This window comes from Sminthopsis crassicaudata, chromosome 2 (genome assembly GCF_048593235.1).
Source record: "Sminthopsis crassicaudata isolate SCR6 chromosome 2, ASM4859323v1, whole genome shotgun sequence".
Taxonomy (NCBI): domain Eukaryota; kingdom Metazoa; phylum Chordata; class Mammalia; order Dasyuromorphia; family Dasyuridae; genus Sminthopsis; species Sminthopsis crassicaudata.
The window spans coordinates 422,388,414-422,411,411 of NC_133618.1; the positions used below are offsets into that span (position 1 = coordinate 422,388,414).

General features: G+C 37.0%; 1 protein-coding gene across 1 annotated transcript in view; it reads left to right on the top strand.

Moving 5' to 3' along the window:
* Positions 1 to 22,998, top strand: part of DOCK2 (dedicator of cytokinesis 2) — a 491,936-nt gene that overhangs the window by 123,255 nt on the left and 345,683 nt on the right. The window contains 2 exon segments of the mRNA XM_074292033.1: positions 6,648 to 6,718; positions 8,618 to 8,724. Coding sequence (XP_074148134.1) covers positions 6,648 to 6,718; positions 8,618 to 8,724 — 178 coding nt within the window.

The window sequence follows — 22,998 nt, forward strand, 5'->3', positions numbered from 1 at the left end:
ACTTTTGAAATACAGAGATATTGCAAGACTCAAATGAGATAATCAATATGAAAGAATTTTGAAAAATATAGTGTATTTTTTTTATATATATAAAAGCAGGGTTTATTATGGTTATTATTCTCCTAGTGCTAGGATTCCTATTATTTAACATTGTCCTCTTGGAATTTCTTAATTTTTCTGTGATCTGGGCTGGATCTTTTTTTCTGTTAAAATTTTGTTTGTAGGAATAAGAGAAGTAACAGATAGGATGAAAATTTATTGTTTGGTATTTAAGGTCAAAATGAACTTTTGGGATTTACACACAGTGCTTAATATTTTCTATCAGATGACTAGACTCAGAAAATAGTTTTCTATATCAAACCAGTAACTGACTGAGAGCAAACATCTTTCTGAAATATACTTTAAAAATATTTTTCTATTACATATAAAAACATTTTTACAATCCATTTTTTAAAAAAAATCTTAAATTGGGATCTTAAATTGGGAGAAGAGGTGTTTGGATGATTTATCTCTTTATTTTTTAATTCATTTTTTCAGTACAGAAATGCCTATTTTCCTATCTCCTGTTGCTCCAGAAAAAAAAAGAAAAAATAACCTTAAAAATCTTAAATTCCAAATCCTTCCCCCCCTTTTTTCCCACCCTCTCATTGAGAAAGCAACAGTTTACTAATGATTACACATGTGATCATGTAAAACATTTCTATATTAGCCATGTAGCAAAGGAGGAAAGATAAAAAAAGAAAAAAAAAGTTTAACAAAGTATGCTTTGATCTGCACTAAGATACCATTCTTTTTCTGGAAGTGGAGAGCATTTTTCATCATAAATCTTTTGGAATTATCTTGGATCACTGTATTGCTGAGAATAACTAAGTCATTCATAGTTGATTATTGTACATTGCTGTTATGGTGTACAATGGTTTCCTAGTTCTCCTCATTTCATTTGTAGCAGTTCATATAAATCTTCCCAGGTTTTTCTGAAAGCATCTTGCTTATCATCTCTTATTACACAATACTATTCCATCACAGTCATATGCAGCAGCTTGTTCAATAATTCCCAGTTGAAGGACATCCCCTCAATTTCCAATTCTTTGCTACCACGAAAAGAGCTACTATACATATTTTTATACATATAGATCCTTTCCCTTTTCTTTTGCTCTCTTTGGAATATAGACCTATTAGTGGTATTGTTGGGTCAAAGGGTAGGCACTTTTTAAAATAGCTTTTTGAGCATAGTCTTCAGAATAGTTGGGTCATTTCCTTACTCCATCAACATTGCATAAGTATCCATTTTTCCCACATCCCCTCCAACATCAGTCTCTTCTATCACACTAGCTATTTGATAAGTGTGAAGTGGTACCTCGGAGGTGTTTTAATTTGCATTCTCTAATCAATAATGATTTAAAGAATTTTCATATGACTATAAACAGCTTGGATTTCTTCTTAAACTGACTGTTCTTGAAAATTGCCCATTCCTATCCTTTAACCATTTATCAATCTGAAATATATTTTCAGTGATTCAATAATATGCAATTTTTTTCTTTCAAAGTATCACGTTAAAACTCTTCTGTAATTCAGTTGTTGGTCTTCCATAGTTTTTATGATCCCCAAATTCATCACTTAGAAGTCAACTTGTTAATGAACATACTAAGACTTATCTAGGCTAGTCCCTGAAAATGAAGCCTGACACTGATTTTGGCTTGAGGATGATCCAACTTGATGTATCCTTTTAGAGTTTGTGTGGAATAGGGGTAGGACTAAAATATTTTTGAGAAATTGTTTATTCTGGAGTAGAGAAGTATTTGGGGGCAGAGAGGAACATAGTTGTAACTATTAGGACTTAGTATATGCATCCTATCTTAAAGACTCTAGAATGTGCTCCTACTCTAATACCATTCCAATAGATTTTAGATTCATCATCCTTGAGGAGAATTTTGAAGATTTCTTGAGCCTCTCCTCTTATCTCAATATTTAAGCCCCGACAAATCTCGCCTCAAGCACATACTAATTGTGTGGTAACCAACAAATCTCTTGAACTCCCAATTCTCTCTGGCAGCTTTCTAAGGGTATAAATGTCAAATGAGTTGCTGATTTTCATTGAAAGAGGGAATTTACATATCAGGATCTCTATATATCAATGATGTCAGAGATCTAAAGTAGGAAGAAGAAAGCAAAGAAAGAAACATTCTGTAACACCAGATCATGAAATTTCCCTATAGGAACAGGTCAGAAGTATACATTTTGTAAACCCCCATCAACTTCTTTCTCCTTCCTAGATCTTGACTTTTGTTTGGAAAGCAAATAAAAGATTAATGATAATGCACATTGTCCTGAGGACCTTCATCTGTTTTTCTTGATAGAAAATATGCAAGGAAGTTCCCTTCTCATCTTCACATTGTAGTGAATCCCTAAGAAATTGTCAGTCCTTTTTCTTGTATTGGTCTTGCAAATTCAACTGTCTGCTGTGATGAATAGATTAAAAAATCATTGGGGAAGGGGAATTGTCTATTTTAAATGTCTATGAATTGTCCATGAGGATGATGTCTGTTATTCAAGTGGGAATTTATACTAAGGCATGACATCATCTTTTGCTTATACTGACACTAATAACACTGTCACAAATATCAAGCTGTATTTATTTGGATTCAATGGAGAGACAGGCAGGAAACCCTTTTAGCAGACGATGAAATGTGTTTTTGCAAGGGAGGGTTCATTTTGGGCAATTTTGGGCAATTTTTTTTTCTATTTTCAATTTGCTGTTGAGTATGGTATTATCAGTTCAGTTGATGCTAATTAGAATAAATCTTCATCTCCACATCCATCCTTGTTGTACCTCAGCATGCCAATTAGATTATTATTGCTTAATTTGAATTTGGCTCTTTTCCAGAGGTTTGTCTTCAGGGCACCTTTCACTTTGATCCTTATGTTCTCAAGGGAAAAATCTATCATTGATTAGGTAAATTTGTTTGGTATCACATAATCAACAAGTTATAGAAGTGACAACACATTCTTGATGGCTGTTCTTACCACTTTCCACTACTTTAGGGTGATGAGTGGTAGGTAAATGTATAGTTTTCATACTAGTCCTAGAAAATTATGTATCTCCAACTCATAAGATACATCGTTAGAATGTCAGCAGGAATGTCCAGGAACTCAGATTCCCCACCTAGAAAAAAAAAAGTGCAAATGGCACAGAACAATCAGTATATTTTCCTCCAAAAAGCATTTATTGAACACTCAATGTGAAAGGCACTGAAGATACAAATTAAAAACAATCCCTGCCCTCAGGAAGTTTATGATCTAATAAGGGGAGACAACATATAGGAATGAGGGATGCTTCCATCCAGGTCTCAGGCTTCAGGCTCTGTTTCTGACTCCATGAGTCCCGCCAAAGCTCTGTGCCCTCTACCAGATCTCTGTTATGCTTATGAAACTGAGAACAGAGAACCCGTGGTCACCTCTACCAAAGTCCCAGCAGAGAGGAACAGTTCCCCTTGGGAAGGAAAATAACAGATTTCATATGTGCCTGTGAGTCAGCATGGACAAAATGAAAGTTTAATACATTCCCATTGAGTTGATAACACATTCAAAGTCCAAAGGTGACAGGTAGTCAGCTTGCTTTCTACTGCTGCCAGACTAGGACTGAGAAGACTGATTTCTTCCAAAGCCTTCCACTTCTCTTTCTCCCCTCCCCCATCTCTTTCTCCTCAACCCCATCCTGGGAACATCTGAAGCATTTTAATGAAATGTCTGTCCTGGATGCATAGGCTCCTCATGGCTGCTGTTTCTTGTCTCACTATGGAAATTCAGTCCTTAAAGACCAACAGAATGCAGCAAGTAGCTGCTGCAGTGCTAGCCTTCTGATTTCCTAGGTGGGTATTGACTACAATGTCACAATTTTTTCCTCTTTTCTTTTTAGGGCTTTATTGCAGGGAGTCTATAGGAGCATGTTTATCACTGTTGCATCTCTGGTCTCAAGATAATGATTTAACAGGCATTTATTAAATGCTTATCATGTGCCATGCATTGAGCCAGGTGTGCAGATGTACAGACATGACAGAGATGTGATGAAGCGTATGATTGGATCATTAGGTCTGGGTGTTGGAACAGGAGGATTTGGTTTAGGACTGAAGAAAGGTATGGGTGGCTGGATTGTCTTACCCCCTTGTTTCTTAGACTCCCTCAGATCTCCAAATATATTTTACAAGAACAAAGAACCAAAGACACTGGTGAACAGAAGTCAGATTTGGAGAAATTGATGAGGTGACTACTAAACCCACCTGGATGTGGATGGAAGCAGTATCATAAACATTCTCCTCTAATTGTGTGGTGCCAAAATCCATCTGGTATCACTGCCACAGGCTGAAGTCTACCTGTCTGTAGCTTGATTAGTGCGTTGTTCTAATGAGACCAAGTCTGTAACTTAGATCCCTGCATGGACCAGTTAATTTTGTGCAGAGGAAATAATGCTGTTTCTCTGCCACATGCCTGTCCCTCTCACTCTAGTCTCTCTCTCTGTCTCTGTCTGTCTGTCTGTCTGTCTCTGTCTGTCTGTCTGTCTGTCTCTCTCTTTCTCTCTCTCTCTCTGTCTGTCTCTGTCTCTCTCTCACATACACACACACAGAGTGTGTATGTGTTGTGTATTGTTGTTGTTGGAGTTTGTCCTTTCTTGAAGAGCAAAATATCCTTTGAAAGTGATGTCATGACATGCAAGTGATTTAAGTGAGGGAGGCCTGAGCAAAGTTACCTGCCTCACTTTCTCCTCCAAAGTCATCTAGGACCAGTATCTATAGATCAGGATGACTGGAGATAGCCCTGGATGCAGTGGAAACTTTGGCCTTTATATGTCTGTGTGCATACATACATATGCATATATACATATACATAATATATACATGCATAATGTATGTATATACACGTATATATTAGAGGCAGCTAATCCTGAATTTCAGCAACACCTGATTTCAAATTCCAATTACTCTTAATTCTATTGCTTTCCCTCTCTGGGTTATTTTTTACATATGTTACAGATAGTTTGCTTATACATAGTTGCAAACAACTATGTATAAGCAAACTATCTGTAACATATTAGATTGTAGGCTCCTTGAGGGCAGGGATTATTTTTGCCTTTCTCTGTATCCTGGCAGTTAATACAGTTCCTGGCACATAGTAGATGCATAGGAAAAGCTGATTGACTGACTGACTCCTCTGTGAAGTTGGGATAATGATAATATCTGCTCAGAAGGTTATTGTGAGGATTAAATGCAATAATATGTGTAAAGAACTTTGCAAACCTCCACCACTATATGAATGTGTGCTATTATTATGGATAGAGCTGGAGGAGACCTTAGAGGTGACTTTCTAACCCTCTCATTTTTCATAAGTAGAAGATGAGGGTAAGCAGTATGGTTTAATGGAAAGAGAGTGGAATTTGGAATCAGTAGCCCTGAGCTTAATTAATAGGTCTGCTTCATGCATTTCTAAGATTGTGACCTGTCAAGTCACTTATTTTCCTGTTCCTTAGTTTTCCCAGTTACAAAATAAAGGGGTGAGATTAAATGTTTTCTAATCCAACATTAAATATACAGTCCTATCTTTTACTTTCCTTAGATTTAAAATGTCAAATCTTTATTTAGTTAATTTGTCAAGTAGGCCTTTCACATTCAGTTTCACCTACAAAGGCCTCCTCAGTAAATTGTACGTGTGAAATTTGCAAAACTGAAACCCAAAACAACACCCGACATTCATTTCTGCTCTGTTTATCTTGCTAACAGTTTCTTTGATAAATATTTGGAAAAAAAAATAACAGGGGATCTTATGAATCTTAATATATTTGAATCCTAGAATTGAAAAAGACCTTAGGGGCCAACTAATTTAACCTCCTGACTGATACATAGAATATTCCATTTTCAGGAGGCATTAATCACCAGACCCTGTCCAAGTTCTGAGAAATGCCCTTTGCTGTTTACAAGGGAAGGGTAGGCAGAATGTGCCTTAATGTAGCCCAGCCTTGCTTTAATGAAACAAACAAAAAAAGATAGATGCTCCTTGGATCATTTATCTTACCTTTTGAGATAGAGAATTATGTGTATATGTGCATTGAATTTCAATGTGTATGCATGTGTGTATTTGTGTAGTTATTTTTTCCATATTGCAACATTCCCTGTCATTATTTTGATAGAATGTGGGTTGACATAAGAAATTAAATAGGAATTTTGAAGGAGTTTTGTAGAAGCTGCAGATGACATGAGAAGACCAGCAGACTACCCAGGAAAAGTTTAGAAACTCAGAAATGCATAAAATATATGTATAGGCTTCTATACTACCTATCCAAATTTTATAATAACATACTGTAAACACCACATAAAAGAAAAAAGAAAAAATCCAGACTTCTCTGGTATGAAGGGAAGGCCAAAAGAATTTTACATAGATTTTCCAGATCATGGGGGTGCTGTGCCTCTAACCCCCACAATGAGGAAGGGATAATTGCATAATCTTGATTAGTGATCCAGGGCCATGACTTATCTGAACAGTTTATATAATGTAGGAACCATCTCACATTAACTGTATTATTTAGCAAAATATCCTTTATCCCACACCTAACCCTGAAATGGGGGCATCTTTCAAGTTAATTTCATTTCTTATTCCAGGTGGCTGCTTTGAAATATATCCCATCTGTTCTTCATGATGTGGAAACTGTCTTCGATGCTAAGTTACTCAGGTGAGCACGTGGAATGAATTGTCCTCAGCTCCCTTGGGAGACCAGGAATGCCAAAGCAAGGGAAGCTTTCCTGAGGAATGTTGGGATTGGCTCACGATGGATGGACACATTTCCAATAACTTTTAAAGGGATATATTAGCAGGGTAATGGGAAAGTGGAATGTTTTCTTATACCAGGACTTGGGTAAGAAACGAAAGTAGGTGATTGGAATTCTTGTGCCAACCTTGCCATTGAAAAGTGCAACATAAGGTGCTACTTCTGAAGGGAGAAGGGTGCGTTGAAAGACTGTTGAAAGACAATGTAGGTCGTTGCTTCCCTTTTGGAATTAAGCTTGCTACTGTTGGGGGCTCCCATCCTTTGCCTCATAACTTGTTCTTAAAGTCTTATAGAAAACGTATATTTGTGACTGGTCAATGAGTGAGTTTGGAAGAGGTTGCCAAGGCAGGGTCCTTCTCCATCCCTCTCTTTTTCCACTTTACAAAATGAATAAAGTCACTTAGTATATTATTTTAACTATGGTAAAATTCCTCTTTCTTTAAATAATGTTTCATTTTTGAGTTTCAGGGTGACAGGTTATAGAAGGCAGGTAGTACTTTATTGAGGAAACTAATAAAGATTAGTCCTGTGGTTCTTGGTATAAGGATTTCCCAGATGAGGAAATTCCCACTACTAATTCATATTGCTACCTTTACTACAACTTTTAGTCTTGGTCCCTGGTATCTGGAACTGGTTAGTTGATTGTTGTTCTTCCTATACAAAGAGCAGCAAAACAACTTCATTTTTTATTGTGGCTGACATCTGGAACAAGAAGTATCAGCCAAGGCCTTTTCTGTTTTAAAAACTACCATTGATAAATTCCAGTTTTAACATCTTGGTGGTCTTTAGCCTCCAATCTTTAGCACTATTTAGCATCATGCATGGAAAGAGCTAGGGTTGAAGTTAGAAAGTCTAGAATGTGATTCCTTCCTCTCATACAGACTAGATGTGTGGTCCTGTGCAAAACACTTACATCGAAGGAGTGCTAGAACTGAAATTTGATCCTAGACACTTACTAGCTTTTTGATCTTGGACAAGTCATTTAACTTCTGTCTACCTCATCTTCCTCATCTGTGAAATGGAGACAATAATAGCACCAAATCTCTGAGACCTCATTGAGGGTTTTCTTGACAGAGATACTGGAATGGTTTGCCATTTCTTTTTCTAGCTTATTTTAAAAATGAGGAAGCTAAGGCAAATAGGAATAAGAGACTTGTCTAAGATCACATAGCTAGTGTCTGAAACCCGATTTGAACTTCTGAAGATGAGTCTTTTTGACTACAAGGCCTACATTCTATCCACTGTGCCACCCAGCAGCTAGATGGTGCAATGGTTAGAGTGATGGCCCTGGCATTGGAAGGACCTGAGTTCAAACCCAACTTCAGACATTTACTAGCTGTGAAACTCTGAGCAAGTCATTTAGCCTTGTTTTCCTCAGTCTATTCATCTGTCAAATGATCTGGAGAAAAAAATGGCAAAATATTCTAGTACCTTTGCCAAGAAAACCTCAAATAGCATCACAATGAGTCAAGACACAACTGTAATGACTTAACAACAACAACAAAAAGCAACAGCAGCTTCTTTGAGTTGTTGGGATAAAATGAGGAAGCAGTATTTTCCCAACTTTGTGAATACTTGCTTTTAATGTTATCATTTAACCTTTCGATATTCCTGGTGATTCTCTAAGATACTAAATTTCACAGAAGGTACAGGATTGCATTAGTAGAGGGAAATTATGTATAATCATGAAATTCCAGGCCTTGTCCACCCCCTGCAGGGTTAACTCTCCCCCACCACCAACAGTGCATAATTATCAAGTTGATTAAGATTTGATTTGGGGACTCTACTTTTTCCTGCCTACAGCCAACTCCTCTATGAATTTTACACTTGCATACCACCAGTCAAACTTCAGAAGCAAAAAGTGCAGTCCATGAATGAGATCGTCCAGAGCAATCTCTTTAAAAAACAAGGTAAGTCCACACTGTCCTTCAGAAGTGAACTCATCATGAAGGCTGCATATGGTTTTTGGAACAATGCAACAGCACCTGGCATTTTGTTGGATAATTAAAATGTCTATTCCATGGTAACTCTCCAGAGATTTATAAATACAAAGAGGAACTGACAAGGTAGAGATACCTAAACTAAATTGTTTTTTATGAGGGCTTGTGGCTTGCATTAAAACTCCCTTTTGTTTTCTTCCAAGAAAAGTAAAAAGCAGTGTAAGAATTTGGAGTCATTTATTTTAGATGCCTCAAGTAAGTTTTTTCCCATGGTTTCTTTATTTTTAAAATTATTATCTTGTTCTTCTTACTACTGCTTGGACATATATCCAAGCATAACTCATTTTATTGGGCTCAGAGACTTTAAAAAAATATTATTAACAAATTAAAGCTTTGTGGCAATCCTACATGGAGCAACTCTAATGGTGCCATTTTTCCAACAATGTGTGCTCCCATTGTATTCTGTGTCACATTTTGATAGTTCTCACAATATTTCAAACTTTTTTATTGTTATCATATCTGTTATGATGATTTGTGAGCAATGATCTTTGATGTTCCTTTTGTAATTTTTTTGGGTGCCATAAACCATTCTCATATTAGGTTGTGAACTTAATTGATAAATGTATATAGTCTGACTTCTTCACTGTCTGGTCATTCCCCTGTCTTTCTCCCTCTTCCTGGCCTCCCTATTCCTCAAGATATAACAATGTTGAATTAATGTCACATAAATATAATTGATAAAGTAGCAGCAGGGTTTGAGAAGATTGACTATAATTTGTGGGTGAAATGCTATCAAGAGAATTGTTTTGTGAAAGAAGAGTCAATATAGCAAACTTCATTGTTGCCTTATTTTAATGCATTGCCACAGCCACCCCAACCTTTAGCAGTCACCACTCTGATCATTCAGCAGCTGTCCACATTTGAGGCAAAAAAAATTAGAACTTGCTGAAAGTTCAAATGACAGAATGTTTTAGCAACAGCTACATAGAGGCACAGTAGATAGAATGTCCGCCTTGGGTCAGGAGGACCTGACCTTAAATCCAGACTCAGACACCTGCTGGCCATGTGATAGTGGACAGGTCACTTAACCTTGTTTACCTTAGTTTCTTCATTTGTAAAATGATCTGTAGAAGGAAATAGCAAACCACTCCAGTATCTTTGCCAAGAAAACTAAATTGACTATGCATCAATAAAAATTTTAACTAAGGTATACACATTAGTTTTTGGACAAACTATCACATACTAATAGGTTACAATATAGTATAAACATAACTTTTACATGTACTGGGAAACTCAAAATTTGAGACAATCTCTTTATTGCGATGGTCTAGAACTGAACTCACAGTATCTCTGAGGCATGCTTATACATGGCAAACAAGCAGTGTGGTCCAGTAGAAAGGGTATTGTTTGCGGAATAAGAAGCCAAGTGTTCAAACTTTGTTTCTGATACTTCTGATGCTGTTACTCTTCTTCCTCTTGCTGCTTCTTTCTAGGTCCCTTTCATGTGCTATCTTCTCCCTTTAGAATATTATCTCCTTGAAGATAGAGAATATCTTGCTTGCTTGAACATCTTTGTACATTTAGCACTCAGAGCAGTGACTACCATAGAGTATGTGCTGAATAAATGCTTTATTTAGCTTCCTGTCTTCTTCCTATCTATAGGACTTTGGTCATCACAATCTTCCCAGCTCCCAGCTCTCATCTAGAATGTGAGAGTTCAAATAGAGATCTAGTCTCTGAGATCTCTTTTTGCTTTAGAACAGGGAGTGTCTGTGAATTTAAACATTTTTTTTTAACAATTGTATTTCAGCAGAATTGATTTCCTTCATAATATTATGTATTTTATCTACTATCTTTTAAAACATCATTCTGAGAAGGTGTCCATAGGCTTCATCAGAATGCCAAATGGGTTCATGTCACAAAGTCAAATCAAATCAACAAGCATTTATTAAGCATCTGTTATGTGTCATATACTATTGATACAATGAATAGCAAAAACAGCTACCCCTCTTAAAGAACTCATAGCTTAATGGAAAGGTTAAGTACCCCCTTCTCCAGAGCTGTGGTTCTTTGATAAAAATTTGATTAAATGAGAGAAGAAATAATACTTGGCATTTATGTAGCATCTTAAATTTTGCTAAATCCTTTACATGCATGATTACATTTGCCATCCATTGCCACCCAAGATTAGGTTTGGATGTAAGATGAATTAGGGATAGAACTATCAAATCTTCCAGATCTTCTCCCTAGTGTTCTCTTATCACCACTGTTCCCTCAAAATTCATTAATTCTCTTTATAAAAGAATTGGTCTGAAACCACTGCCACTAGATATTCTAGAAGGGGAGTTCAGGTGCCACAAACTTTCTAATCTCAGCCCTAGGAACCTGAAGTCTCCTGATTACATAGCCACCACTAGGTAATGATAAAACAGGTGTCGCATTTGAAAATACTCTTTCTCTCATTTCTGAAACTTTATCTCTTGATGATGGCAAGGACTAAATCCTGGGGACTTTAGAATCTAAGGAACAAAAATGAGAAAAAGTGGAATGCAGAGAGAACTGTGGACCATTCATCCCCTAATTCCCATTTTGTCCAATAATAAAGTAGGTATATTTCCCTAGGACCTTTGTTGTAAACCTTGTTAATCACAGAAACATGTGGGATTATCACCTGTGAAGTCTTATTTTGGGAGTGGGCCCTACTTAACTTTGTATATACAGAATTGCTATTTGGATTTCATTCCTACAGTTTAATGGTCCAGAGAGGCTGAGAAAAGCACACTATTTTTGCTTATGGTTTTAATACTCATGCAGATAATTTCTTGATTGCTTGTGCAGGTGTGGAATAGATTAGCTCAAATGCATATGTGTGGCTAAAGCTTCTGTGGTTTTGTGTATATGGTGATTAGGATGTAATCCTATTAAGTCTTGGTAACAGTGAAAAGAGAGTGGGACATCTCTGAGGCCTTTTTAAGTGAGATACTTGACTTTCTTAGTCAAGCTGAGTGAGTGGCTTAACTCTGGAGACTTTAAAACATTCATGTCCCTTTTTATCCTGGCTGAGGCTTGTACTACGTGCTGACTGCCGTTTCTCTCATAAATCAAGTGGTGAGTTGAGTTAGAAATAAATTCAGTCATGTCCTATGCCCGGACAAGGACAGCTCTCACTACATATGGTGTTGGGCAGGGCTGCAGAGAGCAAGACCCGCTTGGCTCCCCGCATTTCACAGAACTGCCATCTTTATCAAGAGTCCAGGCTTAAGCACCGAGGACAGATGGGAAGCTGGCATCTTCATGGAATTGACATGCTGTGTCAATTCTAACTTTTACTAATTCTGTCACTAGGGCCACATTCCCTGGGCTGAGGGAGTACCAAATGAGGGCCATGAGAGTCTTAGGACAGGTGGTCAGTGACTGCTCAGCAGTCCTGGTTTGTTCTTGAGTTTTAAATACAGCAAAACTTCAGTCATGCTAATTTTAGAGGAGGCCAGTCTGTATTAGGAAATAACCCAAATTAGAGAATACTGTATTGCAAAGAGGGGGGGGAAAGGCCATTTTTATTCTTTTCAAGTACATATCTCAACTAAAATAGGCTACCCAAGTGTTGCCAAGTAGAGATCCTCAGGGAACCTGCTTTAATGAATAAATAATTTATAATTAGCTTAGCCATTGTCTCTATGTAAATAGGGTTTCTAAAGTGGTTGGAAACAATTTGTTCTCTTAAGTAAGCATCCTGGATTCCTCTTTACATTGGTTATTTATTTATGGACACAGCAAGATAGATGTTAGCTCTTCCTGTATCTTTTTTGGACTCTTATAAATACTGAATTAGTGAAGTCTGAATTAATGAGCGTGATAGGTGGCAATAGAGTACCAGGCTTGAAGTCAGGAAATTCAAATCTGGCCTCAGACACTTAATAACTATATGACCTTGGACAAGTCATTTAATCCTGTTTGCCTCAGTTTCCTCATCTGCAAAATGAGCTGCAGAAGGAAATGGCAGATAACTTTGGTATTTTTACCAAGAATACTCCAAATGAGATCCCAAAATGAAAAACAATGAATTAATAAGACTTTACCATGCCTATATTTCTAAAAATGTACACCTGCTTCTTTAAACCAGATGGGCATGGAAGTATGGTGGTATGTCCCTGTGATACCAGCTCCCATACAGAATAAGGTGATCCCTAAATTCTGAGCTACAATGGGCTCAACCCATTTGGTGTCTGCACTAATATCAGAACTATCACTGGGTGTCATTGGGAGCAGAAGGCTAACAGCAGAAGGAGGGTGGAAAGCTTCCATGTAGATCACTATTGGGATCTGCCCATAAATAGCTCCTACACTTCCAGCCTGAGAGAGGTCTGGAGACTTAGCGTTAACAATAATCATAATAATGATAACATAGAAAAATAATAAAGGTGGATTCTTCAGCTTTGGGCTTTGCTATACCAGGGCATCAACAAAGTTCTTTCTGTTCTATTTTCAATAAGCCTAGCACTTCACAGACCCCTGGAATGTACGTGGTATTAAGCATATAGTTCTCTAACTGAAGAAATGCAAAATGTCTGGAGTATTGCTCCTTCCTATTGACTTGTACTCTATGTTGTGAATCAATAATTTCTATATGTTTTAAGCACAGAGCCCTATGGGCTTTAAAACATATTTGGGAATTTTGTAGCACTATGCTTATGGTTTACTTCAATAAATTCCCCATTCCACTCGTTGCAGTGTTCTTTCTTTTCTTATCTTTTGATGTTTTCCTATGTTCTTTTAAAGTTCATTCTCAACTTCTCCTGACAACTGTGCAGTTGGCTAAACTTTTGGGGGTTTACTGATAGCAACAGAGTCTAGCTGGGGACTCAGATACCCAAGGTTTGAAAACTGGGAGGGCTTGCAGTTACATTTTTTCATTTTTGTGGTTTATGATATTATGACTTACAAGTCATTGTTGTGTTTTTCATTTTGTGAATTTGCTCTCTCCCTTAGACTCTCTTTCATTGTAAGAAACTGTACATGCTATTCATGATGAGAATTTTCCTGGGTGTTAAGTCCATCCTCTGTTCTGCTAAGGCATTGAATGTGACACTTAGAAATTTGACAGCCATCCTTTGTGGTGTTTCATTGCTGGAGGATTTCTTAATACTGTTGGATTTTCAGGAAGAAATGACAGTAGAAAAACATTCACATTGTTAGCCAAGATTATGCACAGTGTATACTTTAGCTTTGTATGAATGTGTCAGTAGAGAGAGTGTGTGTGTGTGTGGGGGGAAACCCTCAACCACAAACCATCCCATTACTGTTGGTAGAATTTACTTATGTTATTACTGCAAAGAGAAATATTTGATTTTTCTATTGAAAAAATTTTAAGTCTGGTACAGTCAAAAGAGTGCTGGATTTGGAGTTATGAATTGTGGTTTATGGGTTATGGGTTCAAGTCCTGGTTCTGCTTCTTACTACCTGGATGAGGTAGGGTAAATCATTTTATCCTTCAAGGCTTTAATTTCTTCTTCTTTAAAATGATGGGTCAATGAATCAAATCAAGTCAAGAAAGTTTTATTAAATGTATACTATGTTCTGAATCTGTGCTAAGGCCTCAGGAGACTAAACCAGACATGCCCTGAAAGAGCTTACATTCTAAAGGAAGAGACAAGCTATATGCAGAATAGGTGGAAAATAATCTGAAGAGAGGGGCTTTATCAGCCCTGGAGGTAGGAAAGGCTTTCTCAAGAAGCTATGATTTTTTGCTGAGTCTTGCAAAAACTCAGACAAATCCAATGATGATAGTGAGAGGGTAAAACATTCTAGGCACGTGGGACTCATTGGAAAGGCATGGTGCTGGGAGACAGAGTCCCAAATACAAAATAGGCCTGTGTAACTTGATTGATGAGTGCATGAAGGTAAGCAAAAGGTCAAGAAAAGTAGGAAGGGCTAGGTTATAAAGAGCTTTGAATGCCAAGTATTTGCTTTTGTATTTTATTCATGGAGGCAATAGAGAACCATGGGAGCTTTTTGAAGAAGGGGTGACATAGTTAGAACTGTGCTTTAGAAAAATCACCTTGGAAGCTGGGTGGAGGAAGAATTGGAATGAGGAGAGAGAGGATTGAAGTTGGGAGATCAGTATATGTAATTTTGTAGAACAAATGTGATAGGGGCTTGAACTAGGGATCAATATCCCTGCTAGTTCTCAATGTGGACCTAGATGACTCTGGAGGGGAAAGTGAGGCAGGTGACCTTAGACAGCCCTCCTTCACTTAAATTCAACTCATTTGAATGTCATGGCATCGCCTCCCTGAAGTCAGGGTTCTCTTGGAGAATGAAGGACAAATAATAGCCTCTGTGATTCTGGAATAACAGTTCTCTGGAGGCACTTAATTGATGACTTATCAGTGAGATTCCAGAAAGTAGGTAGGGCTGGGAACTTGAATTTGTTTATTCATTCAGTTTAAGTACTGCCAATCATATTAAGTTGGTTAAGAGTTGATTACTAAAGTAGTTTTACCAATAGGAAAACAGAAATATAATGAGAAGTTAAATAGGGATACAAACTTTTTTTTCCTCAAGTGTTAAGTGACTTGCCCAGTTATCACACAGCTAGTCACATGTCAGAGGCTTGATTTGAACTCAGGTTCTCCTGACTCCAGGGCAATTCTCTCCCCCCCCCCCCCCCCCTTTGTGAGTGGTACAAACTTTGAAACAGGAAGAGATATTCTGTTTTTAGATCTTGGACAGCATAGTTGGAATGCAGACAAGTTTCAGGTAAGCCAAGTGCTGAAGAGAGAAACAGGTCAGGAATGGGATATGGCTCCCAAGGGCAGTAGTCATTGAAATTTGCAGGAAAGGTAAATGGAGCCTGAAGCCCAGGAGAGGAAGAGAGATCTTTAGGAGCTATGTAGGACTTAGTAAAGGCAGAAAGCCTAATGTGGAAGAATTTCTTTTCTTTCTTTTTTTCCATAAGAAATTTCCACATACAAATGTGTTTTACTCATCTTTCTAAGTCTAGCATTTCTTGGAGATTGGAACTATAATATTTAGGTGGGGACGTCTTTTGGCACTTTCTATAATCACATTGGGGAATGCTTGTGTGTGAAAAGAATAATAGCCATTTTCTGAGACTGTCATAAACCAGACTGTTTTAGAAAAGATTTTTTTTCATGTTGTTCAATTTAGCCAGTATTTATTTGGCACGACTTGACTAACAAAGAGATGTGAATATCAGTCTCATTTTTATCCTTTGTTCAACAAGCTACTCAATATTGGCACAAACAAAGTATAAAACAGGGAGAGTTCTCATGTTCACCAATATTAGGGGAAAAGTCCTACAAATGGGAAGTCATTCCACATGTTCCTTTTCATAGATACTATGGTACTAATTGTACCATGATGTCTAAATGAAATCAACAACAAACAAAGGAGAGCTTGATCAAATGATCCACACTGGAAAAAGAAAAAAAAAAAAAAAAAGCATGGTGGAAAAACTCACATTGCCTTTGTGTAGAGGAAATCCATTTATATCTTTCCATCTGTATCACTTAAATCTCACAGTGCCCTAGGCAACACTCTAAGACTGTAAGTTGCAGAGATGGTTTTGACCTGCATTGTTAGAGGGAATTTCCTCATTTTGCACAACAGTTCTTTTTAACAGAAAAAGTCATAGATTGAATCTCTATTTTTTTGTCTATTTTTTCGTGTGTCTGTGATGCACATGCTTCTATATCAATATATGTTTTGTATTTATATATATCTATTTATACCTATATTGATTGATAGATATATTTCCATGTCTATATTATAGTTCTGCGACTTAGTTGATGTACCTGCTTATTATCAGGCAAAAGAAAAGTTTCAGAGTTATTCTTATAGTGCCAGCAGAGATCATAGTGCCCAAAAGTGTGATATAACTTCTCTGACTTTATTTATTTATTTATTTAATTTTGTTTATTTAAGTCATATTACTTTTGTTATTGTTAGATAGGTGCTACAAATAGATAATGAATGGGTTCCTGACTTAAAAAGGATGAAATCAGACTGAATTGAACTTGGCAAAGTATGGAGTTTTCCCCTAAATTCCAGGCTATTGTGAAAATCCATTACTTTAACCTTAATACACTTTTAGTAAAACTTCATATTTGCACATCATGGGACATCACAATTTTATAGTAACTGAAATCCAAAATTACTTACATGACAAGAGAAAGATCAACTTTGGGCATAGATAGAATGCAAGATTGTGACATATTGCAAATAGTAACTTGCCTGCTATAGAAGTGGCACAAAAGATATTACCAAATACATATATATCTGGAAAAGGAATTGGGTTGGTTAAATTGTAAGAATGATAGACAATAAATAGCAGACCTATTTACTAACTTAGTAACCCTGAGCTAGTAAAAGACACTGAGGAAGACTTCCCAATGTATGGGTTAAATTCAAGTAAGGGAGATATGTAGAAAGACAAGTTGCCTTTATATATTTTAACAAATTTTATCTATATGTATATAATTATAACAAATTATATATATATATATATATATATATGAATAATAACAACTAGTTTCTTTTGAGCTTTATAGTTACAACTTATAATAATAATGATTAACAGCATTAGTAGTCACTGTGTGCCAAATACTATTCTAAGTGTTTTATGAACATTTACTCATTTTTAACCTCATGTCAGCTCTGTGAGGTAGGTACTCTTATTATCTCAGTTCTTAACAGGAGAAATTGAGACAAACACAGCTGAAGTGACTTTCCCAGAGTCATCCATCTAGTAAATGTCTAGGACTGGACTTGAATTTAGATCTTCTTGATGCCGGGCCTAACATTCTATCCACTGAGCCACTTCTACATACATTATCTCATTGATCCCCATAACAACCCCATGAGATAGGCAGGGAAGATTCAGACAGGTTAATGGCTTCCCTACAGTTAGTAGCTAGCTAGTCAGTAGAAGAGCCAGGACTCCAAACTAGACCATCTGAAACGTGGTCTATTCTTTTTAACACCATGTTACATCAGTCTTACCTTTCTTTTTCTTTTTTTAAAATTAATAATAGCTTTCTATTTTCAAAATGCATGCAAAAATAGTTTAACATTCATCTTGCAAAACCCTGGGTCCCCTATATTTCTCCCTCTCTTTCCCCATCCTTAGACAGCAAGTAATACAATATATGTTAACATGTACAATTCTTCTATATATATTTCCACAATTATCATGCTGCATAAGAAAAATCAGTTCAAAAAGGAGAAAAAAAGTGAGAAAGAAAGCAAAAAACTAGTAAATAACAAAAAATGAAAATACCACTTTTTTTTAGTACCCATGTCCTCTCTCTGGGTAAAGATGGCTCTCTTTATCACGAGTCCGTTGGAACTGACCTGACTCAATTTGCTGTTTAAAAGAGCCACATCCATCAGAATTAGTCATTGTATAATCGTGCTGTTGCTGTATATAATTTTCTCTTGGTTCTATTCACTTCACTTAGCATCAGTTCATGTGAGTCTCTTCAGGCCCAGCCTTGCCTTTTTCAACTTGGAGTCTAGTATGTTCGAATTCAGCCTCAGACACCTATTAACTAGGTTACAATGGGCAAGTCACTCTATGTGAAGTCCTAGTTAGCTCCCTGTTGACCTCAGGATCAGCTGGAGTCAACATCAGCAAAAGTCTTTGGTCTTTAGGGGGAGAAGTAAAAGGGATTGCTCACGCTCTCCAATTGACCTCCCTTCTTGTTGTCCTCCTCCAAAGTGACTCTGGCTTGTCTTACTCCACCCCCTAATCCCTCATATGATTATCACGATTTTATATTTATATATATATGTGTGTGTGTGTGTGTGTGTGTGTGTGTGTGTGTGTGTGTGATTATCCCTCATACATATATATACAATTATTTGGTACACACCAAAAGATCTGAGCCAGCACAGAATAGTGGGAAGGGCCATTTTCCAAGCATATGCTAATAGAATAATGTCCAATAAGTAATTAGCCTTAAGTGCTCAGTTGTCTGATTCCAATACACCAATTCAGAGTCTCAGCCCTTTACAACTCTACGTCCATTTGCCTCAATGTTCTCATATGTAAAATGGGGATAATAACAATACCTATCTTTCAGGTTTTTCATGAGGTTACAAATAAGATACTATTTATAAATTGTACAATACAGTGGCTGGCACATATTTGGGACTTTATAAATGCTAATTAATTTTCTTATAAGAACAGCTTGGTGATACAGGGGATAGAGGACAGGGCCTGAAGTCAGAAGACTCATCTTCCTGGGTTCAAATCCAGCCTCAGATCCTTACTAATTATGTGATCCTGGGTAAGTCACTCAACTCTGCCTCAGTTTCCTTATCTGTCAAATGAGCTAGAGATCCACTCCAGAATCTTTGCCAAAAAACTCCAGTTGGATTCACAAAATTGAACGTAGAACAAAAACCACAAATTGTTCACTGCTATGTCACTTGGTTTAGTATTGGCTCCTTTGACATCAGAGCTATTTTCTCTGCTTTCAAAATTAACAAGAATGAAAAAGAGAGAGGAAATGCTTGTGCCCACACTGACAGAGAAGTAGTGGAAGTGTAAAAAAATATATTCTCTATTTTCACAAAAAAGTTTTTATTGATAGAAACTTTATTGAAAAATGCCACCTTGAACATAAAGGGACTATAGGTGGCTGCTTTCTGCTCTTGTTTCTTATCTGTTCTCAGCATCAGAGGCACTGTACAGTCCAGCTAACGCACCTGCTCACTTCTGTGAGGTCAGGGGAAAATTTCATAGCTATACATTTTGCTCCATTGTGCCCAGTGATGTGATGAGACTTCCCTGGATTTATTTCAACATGGAAATTTAATTTATTTGTATACTTTTCCTTTCTTTCTTTTCATTCTTGTTAATTTTGAAAGAATGAAAAAGAGAGAGGAAATGCTAGCATGATAATAAACATTATTATTCTACCATTGCCAATAACTACAAAGAGAATGCTTTACACTTATACGCTCATGGGGAAGCATATCTTTTCCATTTTTATTCCTATATAATCTGATCCAATAAGTATTTATTTCTATGAGCTACTTATCAAGGGCATCACCATCCTCCCAGTTCCTCAGGTTTGCAGTCTTAGTACTGTTCTTTGCTCTGGCTCATACATTCCCTGTTGTTAAATATTGTTTCTACTTGCATTGGATCGCTTATGTACATCTTCATCTCTTCACTGATAGCTACAATCCTAGTTCAGTCTCTTATCATCTGGATTTGATATTTCAATAGTTTCCTACTTCACCTCTCCTCAATCTAATTCACTCAGCTGCCAAGATGATTTTTCTAAAGTCTCAGTCTGGTCATGCCAACCACCTATGGCTGATGATTCTGGAGGAGAGAGTAAAGCTGATGACTTAGCACAGCTCTGTTTCATTTAAATTCAATTCACTTGCAAGTCAAGACATCACACTCTTGATGTCATCACTCCTTTTCTAGGACCAAATGACAAATAACAACAATGGTGTTCCAATGTCTTTTTTTCATGTCTGTGATAAAATATATAACTCCTCTCTTTGGCATTTAAATTCTTCAAAACTTTGATTCTTCAGACCTTCCTAGTCTTATATTTTACTCCTATCCATGTCCTCTGTAACCTACCTACAATGACAAGTTTACAATTCCTTGCAACTTACACTATGTATTCCATCTCTGTCTTTCTATTGGTTGTCCCTCATGCATGGGATGGATGCTTTCTGCTCCTTCATGTCCCAACATCCTTTAGTTTCTTTGACTTTTTTCAAAATTCAGCTAAAACACAGGAAGCCTTCTACAGGATGGCTTCCTATCAAGTCCCTCTCCATCCTTCATCCCTCCACATTCCACTTCTGGCTGTTAATGTCTCCCTCTTAAAATTACCTTCCTTCTACTCTGTATGTCACATTAGTTATTTACCTATTATTTTCCCCATAACAATGTGTTCTCCTTGAGGGCAGAAATTGTTTCATGCCCTTCTTTGAATCCCTGTGCTGGGCAGAGTGCCTAGCACTTAAAATACTTGTTGATTCACTCTGACTAGGTTTTGGATGTACAAAGACAATATTATATGGAATTCTAATGACATTTATGTAACATTGATTACTTCAATATGTCACTATATTGTTTATGAAAGCTTTATACTTTATATGAATTATTTCATTTCATCTGCAGGATAGAAATTGTGAGCATTTTTCTTTTTAACCAGACCTCTGATTACACTGCTATAGAGAGTGATTAATGAGGTTAGCAAAGATGAACAGAATATGCTTTGCAGCTTATAGAACACTAAGAAGTTAAGGGGTTTGCCCAGGGTCACAATTGTGTATCAAAGGTAGAACTTGAATTCACATCTTCTTGACTTTGGGAGTAGATCTCTAAGCATTACACTATGCTACTTTTCTATGAATATTATTGTCCCCATTTATAGAAGAATTAAGTGAATCTCAGAGTACCTAAGTGATTTGCCTGCAGTCACAGATATCTGAACCCAAGCTTCTCCTAAAGTCAAGTCTAGTACTATTTGAAATAGGACATAATCATCTCTCTCCTTTGCTGTTTTGGATAAAGAGTATCTATCCCTTTTCCCTTCCTTTTTTTTTTTAAAGTTTGGGGCTCCCCTGTTGTTTGATTGTTGCTGCTACTTTGCTCTGTTCTAAATGTCCACATGGCTTTTTGACAGATTTGTTCAGTGAACTGTGACAGAGAGGAGCACATGGTTCTCACCAATAATGACTGTTCTGTCAACCTCAGCTTCTTAGATCACAGCTTTTCTGTGGAGGGGGTGATGCTTGAGCAAACAGCTGCTGGAGGCTAGGATTCTCAAGCAGGAGCATAAGTTTGAACAGGGCTTTTTGAAGTAAAAGTATCATGGGAAGCTATGCTAGATGTTTTCTGGCAGATTTTTGAATTAATTAGAACACACTGATTGGGACCTATTTTCTGGGAGGTTTGCTTGACATCACCTCTATGTGATACATACATTAAGTTGGTTTCTTAGTGGCCAATAAGGCTTTTTTAAAGTGTTTACAGTTTTTCTCCTGCTATTCCCCCTACCTGGACTCAAATTTTGGGCGGATTTCCAGAAGACAGCTGCTAATCCTGCTCAGTGTTTTATGAATAATCCCTGAGGAGCAGGACATTTTACTTCTGGAGCACTTCTCCCTGAAGTGGAGTTCCCATTCATAAGCCTTTTTAACTGACCAAGTGCTAGAGGTACAGAGACAAAGTGAAAACTAACTCCTGCCTTGTGGTATCTTATATTCTACTGACATCTATGTATTATAATAATGACATTTATCAAAAAAGGAAGGAAAAAAAAGCATTTATTAAATACTTAATAAGCATCAGAAAGGATGCTAAGTGCTTTACATATATCTCATTTTATCCTCATAACAACCCCAGGAGATAAGTGATATTATTATCCCCATTTTACAGTTGAGGAAACTAAGGCAGATAGAGGTTAAATGACTTGCCTGATATCACCCAATTAAATATCTGAGACCATGAACTCAGGTCTTCTTGCCTCCAAGACTGTGATACTTAGTCTCCTCTAAGGATACATCCATATATATGTATGTAATCTATATATCACATAGATATACACCATATTTATATATTAGACCATTTCTAGAGCAATAATATATATTTATAATATGTACAAATGTGTGAATACCTACATATATGTGTATGCATGTATGTATATATAACATGGATTGTATCTATTAAACACTTTTAAGTTTTTTATGTATTCTCATTTCATATTCCCCCAAACCCTGCTTTTTTCTGCATTTGCTGAGAAGGTACAGTAAGAACAGCTGATATAAAATATTTCCTCTTAATTAGGGACACATTCTCCCCCATGCACAATAGGGTCCCTGGTGAGAGTGAGCTCAGCCTTAAAGTATAATGTTAATGAGGCACATGTATTGAAAACACATGTGGCAAGAGGATATTTCCTGACTCCTGGCCCTGGAAGTCCTTTTTTCCACTTCTGGAGTCTTTATGAAGTTTGATGCAGGCTGTCATGTTGATGATGGATAGGTTGCTAAGCTGAATCCTCAGAAAGAAAAGATGTAGCAGCAGATTGTCCTGGGGCTGTCCCTCTGCTGGGTCTGGCCACATCTCTAAGGCTGTAGCACTTTCTTCCTGCCTTTAGTGCAAACATTAAGGGAAAGAAGGAAACCAGCTGTCTCCCTGCAAGCTCTTTAGACCATATAGTGCTTACAAAGTCTCTGCTT